The sequence below is a fragment of the Candoia aspera genome, chromosome 2, assembly GCF_035149785.1.
Source record: "Candoia aspera isolate rCanAsp1 chromosome 2, rCanAsp1.hap2, whole genome shotgun sequence".
Taxonomy (NCBI): Eukaryota; Metazoa; Chordata; class Lepidosauria; order Squamata; family Boidae; genus Candoia; species Candoia aspera.
The window spans coordinates 220753266-220775179 of NC_086154.1; the positions used below are offsets into that span (position 1 = coordinate 220753266).

The following is a 21914-nucleotide window of genomic DNA, read 5'->3' on the forward strand; positions in this document are numbered from 1 at the left end:
TAATTGAGAAAAAAGCCAAAGCTACCGTGGTTACCGCCGCCACGCCCTTCTTACCCTTGACCCGCTGTTCTGTCTCCGCCCCCTCCTCTTGCGTCGTACTGTCGGTAGTAGGGGCTGTTCGAAAAAGTAGACAGATGGTTCTATCGGCCATATCAAGGATTTCCTGGTTCCTTTTGAGACTTTTTTTTTTCTTTTCTTGCTGTGTGAAAGAAAAATGACGTTCATTCATGGGCTGAGGAGGACGTTCGTGGTATAATTCTAGCTCAAACTGGGTTATCCGGGAACCGCAGGCGGCAGCGCCTACCCTACCTTGGCAAGGTCAAAAAGGTAACGGGTCAGAACTTGGAGGCCGGATGACCGGGAAATTTCAGCGCTGGACCTAGAAGACAAAATTTCCAAGGAAAGAGAGGTATTTTTCCCCCCCATGTTGTTGCCAGGAAAACGTGGCCATGAAGCGCCCAGTTAGGTTCAGCCAAAGGAAGCTACCTTTTTTTTATGACAGGGCAAAGAACTGGCATTATTGCTCATCTCCATTAGAAGCAAGAATAAAAAAGTGTACACTTTAAATCTGGATTTTATTCCATATTGCTGGCTAAGAAGCATGGGCTAAGAAAGACCTCTTTATATCAGTTCAGAAAAACAGTTTAAGGGGATGTATGGTAGGTCTGGCTGAAGGTTAATTATAACTGTCATGTGACACAGCTCATCATATTTTTTTTAGAATTATCAGCCTGGAACTGCAAAAATCCAAATGGTCACTAAGTAGCAGCAAAGAGTTAAGTTTTTTTTGCTAACATCTAGTGGTTGTCTGGAAAGGCAAAACTGAAGTACTTTGATCACATAATGAGAAGACAGGATACCCTGGAGAAGATGCTGATGCTATGGAAAGTGGAAGGCAAAAGGAAGAGGGGCCCACCAAGGGCAAGATGATGAATGATATTTTAGAGGTGACAGACTCGATGTTGAGGGAGCTGGGGGTGGCAGCAACCAACAGGAAGCTCTGGTGTGTTATGATCCATGAAGTCATGAAGAGTCAGAAGCGACTGAACGAATAAACAACAAAAGTGGTTGTCTGGACTTTTGCAGCCTAAATCTGATAGCCCTAATTTACTCTTCATCTATAAGTTATCATTATTAACAAATATTATTATGCTTCTTTTTAGGCTAAAAATCTTCCAAAGAGAGACTGAATATCTTCAAGCTTGCCTTACTGATTTGTCATTTAAAATTGTTCTGCAGTGTACTCTTGTGTTCTTCTTTTATGATTGCGGGACTGAAAGGAAGATAAAAAACTTGACAATCACTTTACAGTGTAGTGTTGTATGATGTACACTTTGGAATATTTCATGTATCATAATCATTCCTTTGCTTAATCAGCAAATTGATAAAAGGGTGGCAGTGGAAATGATTTGCTCCTTGATTCCATCACTTTCTGTCTAGGCAGTTTTAGGTTTCAGAAAACAACAACAACCTTGAGGTGTATTAAGGCTGGAACTAGGGCTATCGTATCTGCATTGCAAAAATCAGGAAGACCACTAGATGCAGCAAAGTAATGCAGAAAACATACTTTTCCTGGCATCTAAATGGTTCTATGGAATTCTGCAACAATACATTGGAGTCCTACTGGAAGAGAGGTATTGGTGCTATTTATTTATTTATTATTATTTTTAAAATTTTGTTACCACCCATCTCCCCCAAGAGAGGTGGAGATGCTATAAGGTACAACTCTTCCAGAGGATCTTATTCCTATGCAGAATTTGTCTCTAATGGCATTAACAATCTCTAATTATGGGTCAGTGGTGAATTAGGTTGGCTTCATTAAGTTAAGAGTTGGCTTTCCTCCTTTCCTGGATGGGTGTTAAGGGGTTAACAAAACATATATTTATTTATATACTTCTGTACGCTGCCTTCTCCTGCAAATTTAGGTGGCTTACAATATATAAAGCCAGCCATAAAATGATAGAACCATGCACTATTTTACATAAAATACTGTTAAATAAAAACTACTGCTACTTGAGGAAATTCTCCCCAAATGTCTTCCTGAAGAAATCTGCAAGTAAAGTTAATTTTAGTCTACCCGAGAGATAGCAAAGGCCTGCAAGTCCTCGTTTTTTGGCACCTTCTGCTCCAGGAAAGAATTCCTGTTCCTAACTATTGTTCCTGTTTATCTCTTCACGTACCCCGTCGTTCATGGAATCAACTTTAATTTAGAAGTGCTCCTTCCAGACCATCTCGCTTTTGCATTGCCCCTGCGGTATCGCCTGGGTAACCCATCTCCCAGCCTAAAGCCCCGCTGTGCCGAACGCGGATCTCTTTCTTCCCTTTCTTTCCCCTTCCAAAGCCACGCGGCGCCAACTTCCCCTCCCCAGTTGAAAACTGAATACTTTGCTCAAGCCAACCAGAGACAGGGAGGCATCGCTCTATATTTACCTCCATGGTTCCGATGAGGTTCAGCCTTTTCTTTAACGTCACTTCCGTAGCGCCAGAAATGTCTTGAGTCGGCAGCGTGGTTCTCGGCTAGGCGTACTGGGGAGCTCAACGTTGCGGTATGCAATAAACTTTCCGCTGAGTGGGAACTTTCTCCCGGGCGGGGGTGGGGGGAGGAGATATTTCTTGGCTCGGAAAGGTAAGGAGGCGGAGGAATCAGCTGCCGGAGGAGCGCATTCTTCGCTGCGAGGAAGCAGTATCCGAGGAGTGGCGGAGCGAGGAAGGAATCTGCGCCGGGTGTCCTCGCTTTTATTCACGCCAAGAGTGCCTCTAGTTCAGTGTTTTTCAACCTTGGCAACTTTAAGATGTGTGGACTTCAACTCCCAGAATTCCCCAGTCCAGACTTCTTAAAAGTTGCCAAGGTTGAAAAACCCTGGGCTAAAGCGGTAGCTGTCGGTCAGCAACAAAATGAGCCGCATTTCCTGGTGCAATGCATCTCAATAGAATAAAATGGCATTCAGGTCCTTGGGGTGGTGGAGGAAGGGTCGTGTATGAAAATGATGAGATCTGACATAGAAAAGAATCGGGAAAAAGACTCTTCAGCATTTTGGGGGGGCAATGATAAAGATGGTCGAGCAATGACAATCTTTGGGCTGTTCATAGCAGTGGAGGGGGGCTATTACATGTGGAAGGGAAGACAGGTTAAAAATTGTATTTTCTGTGATGTGGTTTTCTGTAAAAAGTCAATCCTGTTTTGTTTTTGTTTAATTTCTTTTGAAGCACTATTCCTTTCCCTTGCTTCCTCCTCCATATTATAGTTTCAATTTGCCACAATTTATTTGGTTAATAAGAGATTGGAATCCCCATTTCTTTCTCTCATTTTCTCCCTAGATTTTTCTTCTGAAAACTTTTTTGTCCACTTCCTTTTATACATGGTTTCTGATTCTCCTCTCAGTCCAAGTGTATCTTAGTATTCTTTTTGCTGAATTTGTTATAACCATCTATCCATTTGTTATGCTTGCTATTTATATTATGACCTTGTTGTTTCGAACAATACTGTGCAATGCAAGCATTTGTATGTTGTTGTTTTTGAAATGGAAAATTTTCTGAGGCTCTAAATTGAAGACATATACAGGTTATTCTTTTTACTAAATACATTTATATCATCTCCTAATCTAATTGTTACATCAGTTAGCGATGTAATTGATCTTAGAGATATCTAATATAAACACATTGTATAAACATATCCCTTCTTTTTCTGTCTAATATATTCTATATATTGAAGCCTCACCGGGCATTTTTTTTTCTCTGCCTCCTTTCCTTTAGGGGCAATTGTTCAATAATATTCCTGACTATTTCTGTATTACTTTATTGATAAAGCTTTCTTTTTCTGGAAAATCAGTGTTCCCAGTAAAATGTGAAGATGACACTGATTAATTGTCCCTGTACTGGGTTTCTGTGTGCTTGGTAAAATCTGCAGGTTCCTGGGCCAGCTTCATCAAAATAATAGCAGCTTGTTGCTTAGTGGCACAAAGTCAGTTGAAGGGGTTCTCCTGATAATGTAGACATTTTACCTTCTTTTTCTTATTGAACATTACAATGCCACATTTCTGACTGCTGTATTTCTGCATATTGAATGACAGCAAGCTCCCTGCAAGCTAATGTATTCGTAGATGTACAAAAGAAACTTCAAAGGAAAAGGTCCAGGCTGACTTTTTCCTTGCTATGAATAAGGTGAACATAGTTCTAGTAGTCCTTAGTCTCTTGATCAATGGATGAGATCAAAGTATGTTGTCCTTTAGTGCTGCAGATCCAACACAATTCTCAGTTGAAAGGGAGTGTTATCTTTAATAAGGAGGCTAAAAGCCAGCTCCATACACCTGCTCCCTCTTGTGCTAGAGAATAGAGCCAGATTTGATATACTTTCCTGGGGGATAAGGACTGCAACCTTCTAGTGGCTCTTGGTCATACAGTTTATGAATAAAATTAACAGTATACAGGTAGTCCTTGGTTAACTATGGTCATTGGGACCAGAATTTTTGTCGCTAAGTGATGGGGTTGTAATCTGGCATTCCCTGTTACTGTTGTTAAGCAAAAATCGCAGGTCATTAAGCGAGCACCTCCTAGTGACTTCCTGCCAGCTTCCAACAAGCAAAGTCAATGGGGAAGTTGGTAGGAAGCTGCGAGTCCCAGGCGGCTTGCAAGCAGACCTGTGAGCATGTAATGCCTGTCACAGCCTAGCATAAGTGCAGCTGGGCCACGGTTGACTGCTGCCGGGGGCAAGAGTGTGTGCAAGCCGCCTTACACTCCGCTGCCGCCTGCAACTGACCTTCACCACTGCCTTCCTCCCGCTGCTGACAAGGCACACCTGGCCTGGCCCTACGCAAAGCCGTGGCTGCCCCAGCCTGTCCCAGTACGGAGGTGTGAAGGCACTGCGGTGCAAAGCCTTCAAAGCCTTGCAAGAAGGCTGCATGCAATTTGGACAAGGCTGCACATGGCCTCAGGAAGAACACCTGGTGTGGCCAGCAGCTGCCAACAGGCAGAAAAACATAAAACAACCCATTATTAAAAATACAAACCACCAGGCACAGAAGAGAGTAGATACTAACAATGGTAGAGCCATCTTAAAATGTCATTTATAGGTTTATGCTGAAGTGAAATTTGGATGCATAATCCAGACAGTTCACACTAAATATTTACTGATTTTAAGTTCTGTATGGGTGACTTCCAGTTCTGTAGACAGTGTTTGTGAATTGTGTCAGTGTTATAGTGTGATGTTTATGCAAATTTAGTAAGCATTCCCTCCATCCAAGTTATTCATAAAGATTTTAAAAAACATAAATTAGCTTCTACCCCTGGAGTCTGCTTTTCACAAGCAGGCTTGTAGAACTAAATCATGCCCCAATCCAAAAAGATATATGTGGATCTCAGAAAAAAGATTATTAATGCTCATGAGTTTGGAAAGAGCTGTAAACCGATTGACAAAGGCTTTGGCCTCCATCAATCCACAGTCAGATAGGGTACTAAGGGAGACATTGTAATACCATTGTTCCTAAGAGTGGTTGTACTCATCTCAAGTGTAAGACATACACTACTCCAGGAGGTTGTGTAGAACCCTAAGATGACAATTTGCAAGTTTTTCTTACATTTTCTAAAATCAGTGTTCATGGGTCCTCCATAAAGAAAAAACTGCACAAGGATGCTATGTGTGGGAAGACACCAAGGAGAAAAACACTGCTTTCCTGAAAGCATATTGCTGCCCATTTCAAATTTGCCAAAGAACACTTGGATGGCTATTCAATATTCTGTGGACAGATGAGACAAAAGTGGAACTTTAGGCCATTAATAAGAAACACTTAATTTCAACAAAAGAACCATAAGGTACAATGATGGGTATCATGGTTTTGGGTACTTTGTAGCCTCAGGACCATCACAGTAATTGAAGAAACGATGGATTCTGGACTGTACCTACACATTCTATAGAAGAATATCCAGGTATTGGGAACTTCCAGGGGAGGTATGGCAAACTGAAGACAGCTTCTGCAAAAGTGGAACAGACAACTGTGGCAAAGGCCAAGGAACCAGTGAGTAGACTGGTTCCTTGGAACCTCTCCAGATAAGTAGAAGATGGGAGATCACCCACATGTGCTCTGGATGGCTGTTCCTTGTGAGGAGACCACAGGACAGCCATTTTCCATAGGTTTGAGTGCTAGGAGACAATGGGATTAGCCATCTTACTTGCAGTGCAGTGGAGACTTTTAAAGGATACTAAGTTTGCAAACCTCACTTTATAATCACTTTTGGAAATTGCTCATTAATTACTTTTAAGCTATTAGAGACCTTCAGAATGAAAAGTTCAAAAACGACAGGTAAGTCTGCCTTCAGTCCTGAACAAAAGATAATCATAAGTTTAAGAATTTAAAAAATCTGAATAAACATCAAAAAGCTAAATAAGATTTTGATCTTAGAAAGTTATAAACTAAGGGTCCAGATAAAATTGGAATATTGAAACTTTTATAATAAGATTTTGGAATTATAAGGAACGAACAGCTTCTCATTGGAAATAGATTCTGTTTTGGGTTTTACAAGACACAACAGAGCTAAGCAATTTCATGATTTCAAAAACTGAATGCTAGAGGGGACTAAAGTTTTCAGGTAGAGGAAAGATTTACAATCCTGTAAAATGCTGGAAAACATGAGTGAAGGAGACTTTTGAAGAATGGAATCAGAAAATAGTAGCCGCAATATCAGCAAAATAATATAAGTAATGATATCTGCTTCTATGGATAGACTATGTCCAAAAGATGTTATCAAAAAAAAATGACAGATGTAGAACAAATTTTATCTGACAGGATAGAGATGGTATTGAAAGTAGATTTACAATGAACAGGCCAAGAGAATGACTTAGAAAAGGATGTTTCACTCGATTTAAAAAAGAAACGGTGAGGTTTTAAAATTTAAAAGGAAAAAACAAATGACAAACCAAGAGAGCGACCTGGGTAACTTTTTCCTATTTGATTTACAAAAGAGGCTTGCTGAAGCCTTGAAGAACTGTGTGCAATGGGACAAAGAAGAAATGAAGAGAAATCAAATCCTATGACAATATTTGAATGAAGATTAAGATTGTTAGAAGTAGAAGGAATATAAAGTTGGTTTATTTGATCATGGTTAAAGCAAGATGTGTTATTTCTGGCAACCCTTTATGGACTTTCTGCTGACACCAGGACTGAAAAGATGATGTTTTATGGATTTCATAGATGAGAGATGGGATATGGGATGAAGAGAAACGTTATAACCTTAGCGGGGTTGAAGCGTGACTAAATTTGTTTATACTTGTGATGACAGTTGGACATCGCTTCTTTATATATTTTTTCTTTATTATATTCTTACTTTTTTTTCTTGCACTTTTTACTCCTTTCTATTCTCTTTTATTTCTTTAAGTTTTGTTTGTATTAGATTTTACTATTTTAATCAAAATCCTTAATAAAAAACAGGGAGAGAAAAAATCCAGGTATTTATTGGTGAACTTAAACAAATGTGAGTCATGCAGGACAGCCACAGTCCTAAACACACAAATCTCAGAATACGCATTTAGAACAGTCAGGTCAGAGCCTGTGGCATGACTTGAAGTGGGCAATTCATCCTAGAGAGTCCAGAAATATAGGACTGAGTTGAAGCAGTTCTGTAAAGAGGAATGTTTTATGTATTGTTAGTTTAACCAGAATGTCTTCATCTATTAAAATATAAGTTAAAAGAATGGCACTGGTATCACAATCTTTGAGTGGTGCTGGAAGAAATCAGCCTGGAGTCCGGTACTTCAACTATTTACAGTCCTTACTATATACATCTATATACAAGCTAATTCTTTGTTGTTTATTCGTTTAGTTGCTTCCGACTCTTCGTGACTTCATGGACCAGCCCACGCCAGAGCTTCCTGTCGGTCGTCAACACCCCCAGCTCCCCCAGGGACGAGTCCGTTACCTCTAGAATACCATCCATCCACCTTGCCCTTGGTCGGCCCCTCTTCCTTTTGCCTTCCACTCTCCCTAGCATCAGCATCTTCTCCAGGGTGTCCTGTCTTCTCATTATGTGGCCAAAGTATTTCAGTTTGGCCTTTAATATCATTCCCTCAAGTGAGCAGTCTGGCTTTATTTCCTGGAGGATGGACTGGTTGGATCTTCTGGCAGTCCAAGGCACTCTCAGGATTTTCCTCCAACACCACAGTTCAAAAGCATCGATCTTCCTTCGCTCAGCCTTCCTTACGGTCCAGCTCTCACAGCCATACGTTACTACAGGGAACACCATTGCTTTAACTATGCGGACCTTTGTTGTCAGTGTGATCTCTCTGCTCTTAACTATTTTATCGAGATTTGTCATTGCTCTTCTCCCAAGGATTAAGCGTCTTCTGATTTCCTGACTGCAGTCAGCATCTGCAGTAATCTTTGCACCTAGGAATACAAAGTCTTTCATTGCTTCTACATTTTCTCCCTCTATTTGCCAGTTATCAATCAAGCTGGTTGCCATAATCTTGGTTTTTTTGAGGTTTAGCTGCAAACCAGCTTTTGCACTTTCTTCTTTCACCTTCATCATAAGGCTCCTCAGTTCCTCTTCACTTTCAGCCATCAAAGTGGAATCATCTGCATATCTGAGACTGTTAATGTTTCTTCCAGAGATTTTAACTCCAGCCTTGGATTCCTCAAGGCCAGCTTGTTGCATGATGTGTTCTGCATACAAGTTGAATAGCTAGGGTGAGAGTATACAGCCCTGCCGTACTCCTTTCCCAATCTTAAACCAGTCTGTTGTTCCGTGGTCTGTTCTTACTGTTGCTACTTGGTCGTTATACAGATTCTTCAGGAGGCATACAAGATGACTTGGTATCCCCATACCACTAAGAACTTGCCACAATTTGTTATGGTCCACACAGTCAAAGGCTTTAGAATAGTCTATAAAACAGAAATAGATGTTTTTCTGAAACTCCCTGGCTTTTTCCATTATCCAGCGGATATTGGCAATTTGGTCCCTAGTTCCTCTGCCTTTTCTAAACCCAGCTTGTACATCTGGCAATTCTCGCTCCATGAATTGCTGAAGTCTACCTTGCAGGATCTTGAGCATTACCTTACTGGCATGTGAAATGAATGCCACTGTTTGATAGTTTGAACATTCTTTAGTGTTTCCCTTTTTTGGTATGGGGATGTAGGTCGATTTTTTTCCAGTCTGATGGCCATTCTTGTGTTTTCCAAATTTGCTGCCATATAGCATGCATTACCTTGACAGCATCATCTTGCAAGATTTTGAACAGTTCAGTTGGGATGCCATCGTCTCCTGCTGCCTTGTTATTAGCAATGCTTCTTAAGGCCCATTCAACTTCACTCTTCAGGATGTCTGGCTCGAGCTCACTGACCACACCGTCAAACCTATCCCCGATATTGTTATCCTTCCTATACAGGTCTTCTGTATATTCTTGCCACCTTTTCTTGATCTCTTCTTCTTCTGTTAGGTCCTTGCCATCTTTGTTTTTGATCATACCCATTTTTGCCTGGAATTTACCTCCAATGTTTCTAATTTTCTGGAAGAGGTCTCTTGTCCTTCCTATTCTATTGTCTTCTTCCACTTCCGCACATTGCTTGTTTAAAAATAATTCCTTATCTCTTCTGGCTAACCTCTGGAATTTTGCATGTCATTGGGCATATCTTCGCCTATCACCGTTGCCTTTTGCTTTCCTTCTTTCTTGGGCTACTTCTAGTGTCTCAGCAGACAGCCACTTTGCCTTCTTGGTTTTCTCTTTCTTTGGGATGTATTTTGTTGCCGCCTCCTGGACAATGCTGCCAACTTCTGTCCAGAGTTCTTCCGGGACCCTATCTACTAAGTCCAGTCCCTTAAATCTATTCTTCACCTCCACTGCATATTCCTTAGGAATATTAGTGAGCTCATATCTAGCTGATCTGTGGGTCTTCCCTAATCTCTTTAGTCTGATCCTAAATTGTGCAAGAAGAAGTTCGTGATCTGAACTACAGTCAGCTCCAGGCCTTGTTTTTACCGACTATACAGATGTCCGCCACCTTTGGCTGCAAAGGATGTAATCAATCTGATTTCGGTGTTGTCCATCTGGTGAAGTCCATGTATAAAGCCGTCTCTTAGGTTGTTGGAAGAGAGTGTTTGTTATGCAGAGTGAATTGTCTTGGCAAAATTCTATCAGCCTATGTCCTGCTTCGTTTCGTTCTCCCAGGCCATACGTACCTGTAATTCGAGGTGTCATTTGACTGCCCACCTTAGCATTCCAGTCTCCTGTGATGAAAATAACATCTCTTTTAGGCGTGTTGTTCAGTAGGTGCTGCAGATCCTCATAGAACTGCTCTACTTCAGCTTTTTCAGCATTTGTGGTTGGGGCGTATATTTGGATCACTGTGATGTTAGATGGCTTGCCCTGAATTTGAATTGAGATCATTCTGTCGTTTTTGGGGTTGTATCCAAGCACTGCTTTAGCCACTTGACTATTAATTATGAAGGCTACTCCATTTCTTCTGTGGTCCTCTTGTCCACAGTAGTAGATCTGGTGGTCATTTGATGTGAAGTGGCCCATTCCAGTCCATTTCAGTTCACTGACGCCCAGAATGTCTATCTTTAATCTTGACATCTCACCAATAACTACATCCAATTTGCCCTGGCTCATAGATCTTACATTCCAGGTTCCAATGGTGTGTTGATCTTTAGAACATCGGATTCGCCGTTCACCACCAGCACCGTCGGCTGCTAGCCGTCCTTTCAGCTTTGAGCTAGCTGCGTCATCATGTCTGGAGCTAGTTGAGCTTATGCTCTGTTCCTCCCCAGTAGCATTTTGACCATCTTCCGACCTGGGGGTCTCATCTTCCGATGGTATACCGACATATCTCTGGTTGTACAGATCCATTTAGTTTTCACGGCAAGAATACTGGGGTGGGTTGCCATTACCTTCCCCAGGGATCGCATTTAGTCTGACCTCTCTGTCATGACCTTCCCGTCTTGGGTGGCCCTTTACGGTTTAGCTCATGGCATCATTGAGGTGCTCAAGCCCCAGCACCACGACAAGGTAACGATCCTTTGCTGAAGAAGCTAATTCTTACCAGCAATATATACTACACACAGTAACACACACCCCTTGTTCATCCCATACTGCTTATATATATATACAATGATAGGTGCTGAGTCAATCTACAGGTGCCGGCAATTACATCTCATGATCCTTCCAAGCTAATCACTTAGTGCTCTCAGCTGTGCAACAGCCTTGGCATTTTCTCATTCATACAGTAAAATTCTCTATACATCAAGTATACTCTGACACATATCACTTTATAGGTCACAGTACTGCAGGATTGCAAGTAATTCTAAGGGGTTCAGAAACTTAATTTTAACTCTCTTTTTCGCACAGGTATATGCTTGCCAGCACTGTCAGATAATGATGAATACTGCTGTTCCAGCTTTCAGATTCCATATTATAAAAGCAGAAAATCCATGAAATGTGGCTCTTATGCTCTTAATGGGCCCTTTTGATGCCACCAGCAAAAAACATGTATGCCATCCTACTGATAGATGTTTTTACTCAGTAAGCTTTGGTTTGCCATTACGTGATCTTTCAGCAGTTGAAATGGCAGCTGAAATGGCTAAGGCAATTATGAAGACATTGTTCTGTTACTTACTACTTCAGAAAATAGCTCTAGATCAAGGTGAAGAACTTACTCATCAGGTAAGGTAAGTAAGATATCATGGTATCTTTGATAATTGTTCATTGAGAATTAAAACCATAGGTGCTCTGATTGTTGGCAGAATGCTGGGAAAGCCTTTAGCCCAGGAGAGATCAGAAAAGTCACACACACCAGGCATATCTATAAAAATAATTTATTTACAGAAAGCATAAACAAAAGCAAAACATATTTAAAGGACTTAGCTCTCATTGAGAGCAAGCCTGGCTTGCTACATATCGGCAGAGAGAAAAAAAGAGGAAGTAAGAACAAGTCCGGGCAGGTTTCCTCCCCCCAGGCAATTTGCATGAAGCACGTGAGAGGAGACAATCAAATACAACCTCTTCACCCGGCCAAAGTGATTAGGTACAATAGCAGTCTTAATCGTTAGTAGGAAAACCTCAACACTCCCCTTTTTACACTATAGATTAAGATGCAAACCAATCTTCTCTGACAACTTTATATGTCTTTCCATTCACATTACTTTACCATTATCTCCCCTTTGGTTTAACAGAAAGCTACCATCCTTCTTCCTGTGTTTTTCCAAACCTAGGTTGTTATAATTCCAAGGCTTTTTAATATGAAATGGCTTTTCATGCAGGCTTCAAAATCAAGCCTTTGTTTTTCTGTTGATGTGAACAGCAGCAAATCATCAACATAAATGCACAGATACATACAGCCTTGTTTGTCCTTCTTCATATATACACAGGGATCTGCTTTTCCTTTTTCAAAACCAAAATTCTGCAGTTTTTCATCTACTTTTTGGTTCCAGGATCTAGCAGCTTGTTTTAACCCATAGATTGACTTCTGCAGTTCACAGACTAGATCCTCCCCTTTTTCATAGCCAGGGGGTTGCTGCATGTATAATTTGTGATCTAAATCTCCATAGAGAAATGCAGTTTGAATGTCATAGTGGTTAACTGACATTCCTTTCAGTGCAGCAACTTTTAACAGTAATCTAATTGATTCACCTTTAGTAACTGGTGCAAAAGTCTTGTCAAAGTCTAAATCTTTCCTTTGAGTGAACCCTTTTGCAACCAACCTTGCTTTATATTTTTGGATTTTGCCATCAGCATCCCTTTTCAGTTTTAAAACCCACCTACAACCCAGACAGCGTTCATTGGGAGGTAGATTTACCAGTTTCCATGTTTTATTTTCTTTCAAGGATGCTAATTCCTGTTGCATGGCAGAATGCCAATTTTGTGCAATCTCTGGTGGTAAAGCATTCACATGTTCTAAAGACTCAGGTTCTGTGAATATGTGAAAAGCCATTACTGTTTCAGCCTGAAAACGTGATGGAGGAACGCCTTTATTACTCCTCTGAGATCTGCGAGGTAATACAGGGCTTAAATTTTGACTCCTATCACTTTCCTGAGAAGCATCTGTCTCATCAGACAGATCTTCAGTTTGCTTTTTGGTTTAATGTCCTCATCAGGCAAAAGATCACCATCAGCAAGTCCTTGCTGTTCTCTTGTGGTGGTCAGATCAACTGGAGAGCTAGAATTTAATCTCCCCCAGTTTTGTTCAGCAAAAGAAGCGCTTTTGCTAATTATTAATTTCTCTCCCATTATGAACTTGTAGCTCCTTTGGCTTTGTTCATAGCCAACAAAGATGGCTTTCTTTGTTGTGGGGCCTCCTTTCCTTCTCTGCTGTTTTGGAATGTGAACCCATGCAGTGCTACCAAACACTCTAAGATGGTTTACCTTTGGTTTCACACCATAAAACAAATGGAATGGAGTGTCCTGAATCACAGAGTTATACAATCTGTTTTGTACATAAGTGGCAGTAGATATGGCCTCTCCCCAGTACTTAAAAGATAATTGTGAATCTTTAATCATGCATTCCATCGCATTTTGCAAGGTTCTGCCCTTTCTTTCAGCAACACCATTTTGCTGAGGGGTGTACGGGTTAGAAAGAATTTGTTCTATCCCCTTTTCCACTAGGAACCTTCTGAATTTGTGAGAAAGGTATTCTCCTCCTCTATCACATTGGAGTGCAGATACAGGCCTAGGGAATTTTCCATTTGCCCACGTCACAAAACTTTTAAATTTCTCAAATGCCTCATCTTTATGTTTTAAGATGTAGATAAATGTGTATCTTGAGAAATCATCAATGATGGTCATTGCATACCTTGCTTGTCCAAGACTTGGAGCAAAAGGACCAATAATGTCAGAGTGTACAATTTCCAAAGGTCTAGTTGTAACTCTGTCACTGTGCTTACTCACAGGAGCTTTTAGTGTTTTGCATTCTTTGCAAACTACACAGTCTAAGTATTTATCACAGGGTTTTATCTTTAGGTCAGCACACAGCTGTGGCATTTGTGCTATATACTTGAAATTAGCATGACCAAATCTCCTGTGCATCAGGTGTACACATTGGTCATGATATGGAGTGTTGCCAACTGCAGCCTTGCAGCTTGGCTTCCTTGCATTTTGCACAATGTACAAGGAGTCTTTTAACATACCAGTAGCACACAATTTCCCATTTTTTCGTATCTCACAACCATTTTTCTTAAATGTTATGATATACCCTGTTGCAGCCAATTGCGCCACAGATAAAAGGTTTGATTGTAAATTTGGCACATACAACACACCTTTTACAGTTTCTCCTAAGCAGGATAAATACAAGTCACCTTGTCCCATAATTTTGGTCACAGACCCATCAGCCAAAGATACACTTTGTCTTTCAGTTTTAGACAGTGACACAAAAGAGCTTTTACAATTACATAAATGACAACTGGCCCCAGAATCTAACACCCATACATCAGAATTACCCTTCTCAGCAACCTGTGCAATTTGGGTTGTCTGAAGAGCCTTCTTCTGTGTTGCCCTTGTGTTCTTCTTCTCTGTCTTTCTACTCTTGGGTCTCATGGCACAGTCTCTTTGCAAATGTCCAGCTGAACCACAAGTGAAGCATCGCTGGCTTGCTAGCGCTGTGGCCTCAGGTTCCTTTCCCTTCTTTTCCCTCATTTTCTGGTCTTGCAGCTTTCCAGAAGAGATGGGGGGGGATCTTTCCTCTCTCTTCTCCCATTCAGTGAGTAAGCACTGTGTAACATACGATGGGGTGAGGTCTGCTTCAGGCATAGCCTCCAGGGTACAAATCAGCGTGTCCCACATTTCATTCAGTGAGGACAGGAGGATATATGATTTTGTGAGAGGTGTAAATTCCATTCCTCTCTCCTGCAACTCAACAAACAGCTGCTGAATATAATGCAGGTGCTCAGGAAGGCTATCTCCTTCTGCAAGGTAGGCTCTGTACAGCTTTTTCGTCAGAGCAACTTTACTCCCTGCTGTTGCCTTTACATGTAAGTCTCTCAAAGCGTCCCAAAGTTGCTTTGCAGACTGCATGCCTCGCACGTGGACTAGCTGATTGTCCTCAACTCCCAAGATAATGGTGGCTCTAGCCCACTCATCCTGTCTCAGCCATTCAGCACTGGGATTTTGGGGGGTTTGCTCACCAATTGGCAGCCAAAGATTCTCTCTGCGAAGATACATCTCCATCTTCAGGGCCCAATTCAAATAGTTGGTCTCTGATAGGCGCTCCAGAGGCATCGCTGAGGGTTGGGAGGTAGCCATGGCTTCTTCCTTCTTTTGCAAGTCACCTCAGCTAGCTTCTTTGTCCTGTAGACCGGCAGTTGCTGGAAAATCTCCAGGCGGCTCCAAGGAAAATCTTCACAGGTCTTTGCTACCTGCCTTTAAATTGTGCATGAGGTGTGGAGCTGATCTCTCTTTTCTCTCTGGGTTTTACTGGGCTGTTTACTGGGTTGCTCACTGGGCACATAACCTGTTGGCAGAATGCTGGGAAAGCCTTTAGCCCAGGAGAGATCAGAAAAGTCACACACACCAGGCATATCTATAAAAATAATTTATTTACAGAAAGCATAAACAAAAGCAAAACATATTTAAAGGACTTAGCTCTCATTGAGAGCAAGCCTGGCTTGCTACATATCAGCAGAGAGAAAAAAAGAGGAAGTAAGAACAAGTCCGGGCAGGTTTCCTCCCCCCAGGCAATTTGCATGAAGCACGTGAGAGGAGACAATCAAATACGACCTGTTCACCCAGCCAAAGTGATTAGGTACAATAGCAGTCTTAATCGTTAGCAGGAAAACCTCAACACTGATGAATATATCATTCAGCAGGTTCTTGTTTTGTTTTTAAAAATACAACTTCAATAAATAGCTTTATATCTCAAATGATTAATTACCCTATTTTTTAAAAAAATAAATTGTGCTTGGAGCCATCATGCCTGCCTTTGTTACTTCTCTTAATTTTTGAGCAGTGATCATCATGCTACATAAGGACAATGATTTTCTTTTAGCCTTACAACCTACAAAACAATATTAAAAAAAATAGAAGAGCGATATAACTAAAAACAGAAAAACCTGGTGCCACAGCCACACTTCTTGTCCTACCCTGACCTTGCCTGATCCCAACGCCTGGGGGAAGAGCCAGGTTTTAAGTGCTCTCCGGAAGGATAGGGGCCTATCAGACCTCAGTGGGGAGGCTGTTCCACAGGGCAGGGGCTGCAACACAGAAGCCATAATATGTCTGGCATAAACTTGTATATGTCATGGAAGCCAAAAACTATTGGAAGTCCTGAAATTACGTTTGGTTGTTGAGTACTGTGATGTGGTATATGGAAGAGTTCCATGTTGGGACTCTGTTTTTCAGTTTGAAGTTTCCCTTCAAATTCCCTTTATGTTGCTTTCTGTGATTAGTTTTGATGGCAGTCACTCAGGCTTTATAGGAGATAACTGCAAGTCTCATTGAAAAAGGCTCAATACAGTATTGCAAGAATAGGTGCTGTCTCACTAACTGTTTAGAGCTCTTAAATGTACAGGTAGTCCTTTGTTAACAACCACTCGTTCAGCGACTGTTCAAAGTTGCGATGGTGCTGAATGAGTGCTACTTACAATTGGTCCTCAAAGTTCTGACTGTCTCAGCACCCACACGGTTATGGTGATCACGATTTGGGCACTTGGCTCACATTTACAGCAGTTGCAGCAACCTATGGTCATGTGATCACCATTTGTGACCTTCCCTGCCAGCTTCTTACAAGCAAAGTCAATGGGGAAGTCAGCAGGAAGGTTGCAACTTGCTCCTGTAAGTTACTGCTGCCACTTTTTCTCCCAAGGAGCGCACTACAGAATATGTAGTGTATGCCTGCCCACAGCAGCCCCCCATCCACACTCCATAGTGCCCACATGCCTTTTCATGCCCACCCACATTTGTGCGGTGCCACAGCACTCCCCACACCCACCCACACCATAGCACCCACATGCCAGCCTGCTTGCAAGTCTTCCAGGACTTGTGACTTCCTGCAGGCTTCCCCATTGACTTTGCTCATTGGAAGCCAGCAGGAAGTCACGGTAACATGAGGTCTTTGCTTAACAATCCGGGAAATATAGCAGACCTACTATTATAGACTCCATTAGTTTGTAATGGCTAAGATAGAGGGTGGAGCCACTGTTTTCTTTGGTCCTTCCACTATTGTCAATAGATACAAATTTGCTAAACCAATTTCAGAAAGATTCAATTTCATGGATTGTTTTCTTGAAGGACAAAGTGTAATCGTCTGTGGATCATTGACTGCCTGTGACATATCCATTTCCCCCTCTATGCTTATAGATCATTGCTAGGCAGGTACTGAGGATTAGGGAGGTTTCTGTGAACCTACTGGGAGGGTTTTGGATGCCTAAGTATCATCCTTCTAATGAACCTTCCTCTCCATTGGTGAAGGAGCAGGTACTCTGCATTCAGTGGCTCCATTATCAGCCTTTGGATGGCTTTAGTTTTATACTCTAATTTATTTTAGTTTACTTTTTAAAAAAAATATGCAATACATTATTTCAGAAATAAGGTACATCATATAAAGTATATTTCCAAGTATTTCTAGAGATTGATATAATACAGTTTGTCTAAGGGAACTGTGTTTTTTAGTATTGCAATGTCAACAATAAGTGTGTTTCTTTTCCCTCCCTTTTAAAAAAGGACAGTAATCCAAACACACCATATTTCCAAATATTAATGGAAATCCTGATTTGCCATCAAGTTTACAGAAAGGAAAGAACATGTTCACAAGAATTGCAACTGCAGTTAAGCCGAGAGAGCAATGAAGGAAAGGACTTCAAGTTGCCAAGTAAGTCTCTCTCCATCTCATAAAATAGATTCAGTAGTCATTGAATAGAATGCAATGGTATAGTTTAACTTTATGTGCTCCTTCAGCTTTTAGAGTTAAAAATGGAGGATTAAGATATTCTAAAACAGCCAGTATGTTGGAATAAGGCTTATTGAAGCTTCCACAGTCTGGCAATAACATGTTCCCATCTTTGGCCCCATTTTTGGAAGAGGTTATCAACCATACATGTCCCTCCTATTGCCGGTTACTGATGGGAGGAAAGGAAAAGCAATGGATCTTTTCCTATTTTCCTATTTTCTTCAGGGCTTGCTGCAGATTGCCATTAGCAATGGGAGACTGTGCCAGTGAATTGATTGAGTGATCATCTGGCTGTTGAAGACAAGACATTTTCTTTTTAAACTTAGAATGGCGGCAAGAAACCAGCAATTGATATCCTGCCACCTAGGGTTGCACCTGCTTACAGCTGCTTGAAGTTGGGCTATGGCAGAATGTTCATCAGTCAGCTCACTATCAGAACTGAATGACTGGCATTGTCAGCTAGAAAGATTCTGAAGGTGAGAGATTTAAACCAGGTAGAGGCAGGTGCAGAAAGACAGGAAAACCGAGCATTCCAAACTTCAAGAAATTTGGCAAGAGGGAGTTTATCTTCCTTCCACTGGGAGAGAAAAAATTGGATTAGCCTAAAGTGGGGGAGACAAAGGAGACCACCAAATTAGCATAGCAGATCCTAGTGGGTTGGAGAACTGGAAGGCAGAGAAGAAAAGGGACAGCTGGGATAGAAGGACTGACAGGGAATTCTGCAGTCTATTATATATATAGCCCTTTTATATACTTTTATCTGGACTTTATAATGCTTGGAAGCTGTGTGAAGCAGGAAGAGGTTTCTGAAGCCTGAATATTTATAAGATCACTAAAACCTGCACGTTACCTGTTTGGGCTTAAACATGGACTGATGACAGAGTTTTAAGCAATTTCCTTATGGAGGGAGCCGAAAATGACAGGAAAAAATGAGTGGTACTTCTAGCAGCATTTTTTTGTAGCTGAGAATTGCAGGTTATCCACTATGCACTACAGTCCAATATAGGTCTAAGTTTAATTCTTGGCAAATGCTTAAAACCAGGAATCTTAAATATATTAAATAAAGCAGCTTAATTCAAAGGAATTGTTTTAGACTGTCAGAAAATAGAGATTGATCAGTTATTTAGACACATATAAATAACAATGAATGTATGTTTTATACACATATATACATAAAGAAACAGTATGGACCATGGGCAGATTGCATCAAGTTTATATGTATCAAATACTCTGAAAACACATGTTGGTCTCTGTACACCTTCAGCCAAAGTATTCTTAACTAAAAGATTATTTTCTTTGAAGAAAATAGATGTGGACCCACAGAGAGGGAACAAGGCCCATGTTAGAAGGAAGCCTAAACAGCTGAATCCTTGTCTTCTTAAAGTTGGACAAGAAGTCCTTAGACCAAAAATAAAACCTGGTGGAAAGATGGGTGTTTCCACTTTGAATAGATTGGCCCCTGCATTATAGACTCTATCACTAATAATGGTTGCACAATACTGAGAGATGCTACAGGCTCAAGACTGAAACGCCACATCAGAATATCTCACCTTAAATCATATATAAGAGAATCACATAATCAAGATAAAAGTTTTTTTTCTAATTCTTTGGGCAGGGGAGGGTTTTATTATAGAACAGTGTAAGTCAAAAGCCATTCCTGTACCTCTTCAAAAAACCCATAGTTTGATATCTTTAGATCTTGTGCTTCTAGTCTGCCCCCAGTTGGCAATGCTTTTCTTCCAAGTTATTGTTCCTAAAAAAAATGGTTTTTTTTTTTCTGAAATGAGGGGTCTATGTCAGGAGAGAGAGTGAGATTAAGACACATGAACAGATATTGTCCACAAGCAGCAGTTGCTGAGAGCTCTGGGTTTTTTTTTTTATTATTATTGCTTACATAATTGCTGCTGGCAGGACACCAGTACTAGATAAGATATAAAGGATACTTCCTGTCTTTTTTTCTTCCATAAATTTAAATCATTTTGTCTAATCTAGCCAGTAAAAAGAATGGATTTTTGAATGCCTCTGAAGTTGGCATCTCTTAAACTATTGTATTCGTTTATTGAGAGGATGAATATCTTAACGATGTCAGTAAGTATGTCAGAGAGGTTTTTGTTTTGCTTTTTGCCCTATTTCAGAGAAGATTATAGAAATATTTAATTTTGAACACCAGCTTAGTTGTGATAGATTCAGCAATATCATTTTTATTTTGTGTTGTTTCATTCCCTTTAAATTACTAATTTAGTAATTTAGAAAGGAGCCAATAATAACATACTTCAAAGATCTGAATTGCAACACAGAGTGTGTGTATTTTTACAGGGTTTAACTGTAAAATATACTAGTGAATTATTTATTTATCATTTTGCAAAGAAGCTCCTCAGTGGTGAGTTTAATCTCTAGGAATCTTGAACGTATAAATGTTGTTCTCTTAATTTATTTCTATTAAGGACTATTGAACATGTAATTAATAATTAAAGGAGGGAAATATGTGAAAATGTGTGAATATGTGAAAAAATGATTTTGGCTTCCTATAACATATAACTAACTGCAGTCATTTCCTTCACTATTTACAGCACCTTCTATATATCAGAGAAATTTCTACATATTAGTCCTTCTACCCTCTGTTTTCAGATTTTTATGGAAATATCTAAGATTACTTGTGCCCACCATAAAAAGAGAGAAAGAGAATTGCCTGTCCTGCCATACTGCTTTTGCTCTTTTTTGATATGAGATACGATATGTTTTAGGCTTTGTTTTTTGTATTTTGCAGACATTTATCATCCTTACTGCGAAGCTGAAGGATGGTTAGTGAAATTTCTATCCTGTTAATACTTATGATTGGATAAATGTACCTTTAATGAAGATATTTTGTCTGTTGTAGGTGGCAGCTATGTTTGGCAAAGTGCCATTGTGGTTGACCATGACTATGTTGGTTCATCTGGAACATCCACAGAGCAGAGCAGAGCAGAGGTATTCTCTGCAAAAGGACCTCCTAGTCCATGGTGAATCCCTCCTGAGGAAGGACCTTGTTTTTTCAGAGTGTAAAAGTACCATGCATCTAGAATTTATAGGCCCAAACTGCACTGAATCAGCTACTTTGAATCCCAAGCAATGGTCTGTAGATTATTGGACTTTTCAGAATAAGGCAACCTGAATAAAATATGGTATGGGCTTCATGAGAATAAATGGTTCTGAACTTGTCATTTGTATGCAAATAACTTAGTTCTGGTTTAATTTCCTATTCACTGGACTGTTTTAGGCTCAGCTGCTACAAACACACATACACATATTTCAAACTATTCTTTTGAAACATGCTCAGAAATAGTAACTCTGCCTGCAGATTCTCTTCCAGAACCACCAAGGGATAAAAATATTTGTAAATTCCTTTGAAAAATATAGATCAATATTTAAAGATTCCTAGCAGCGCACACACACCCCAAACACAGAATGTGTCTGAATTTGGTGATTTGGTGTACTTCCCTCCAGTTAAAAAATAGCTGAATCAGATCAATAAAAGGATAAGAGCAAAGAAGAGGGCAGTTCAGATCAATCCAAAGCATGTTAAACTATTTTCCTAACTGAAGTATTCAGGTCTGAACCAAAGGTTCACAAACCTAGGGGAAAACATTATGAGAATATGGTGGTTGTTTTTTCCCCAGCTTGTTTTTTGAGCTAAGCAAGCATTCCAAAATAGTTCAGGAAAATTACCTGGAACATTTCAAGCCATTATATATATAATAATTGAGGTAAGTAACTAATCCTTGCTTTTAATATCAGCTATCATTCCTTTCCATTCTTTTCCAAGCCTGATAAAGAATGCAAGAGGAGTTCAGTTGTCTTAATTTGAAAGGAAAAAAGCCACTGCAGTAAGCAATTGCTTTCAAATTTATTCCATGTCCCAAATCCATTTCTTTTAAGCAAGAGTCCATTTCATAATTAAAAAAATAATGCTTTGCATTGGAAAAGCAACAAAATGTGATTCTTCCATTCAGAGCTATATTTCAAGAAGCACCATGTTTTTCATTTTACATGCTGTTTCCCTTACCTTACAGCGGTGTT

General features: G+C 40.3%; 1 protein-coding gene across 1 annotated transcript; it reads left to right on the plus strand.

The window, feature by feature from the left end:
• The first annotated feature begins 11250 nt into the window (after positions 1 to 11250).
• On the plus strand, positions 11251 to 21026 carry GIN1 (gypsy retrotransposon integrase 1). The gene is given in 6 exon segments (XM_063293128.1): positions 11251 to 11647; positions 17270 to 17386; positions 19161 to 19262; positions 19265 to 19448; positions 20737 to 20855; positions 20857 to 21026. Coding segments are annotated over 6 exon segments (963 nt in total). The 5' UTR covers positions 11251 to 11359; the 3' UTR covers positions 21010 to 21026.
• The last annotated feature ends 888 nt before the right edge of the window (positions 21027 to 21914 follow it).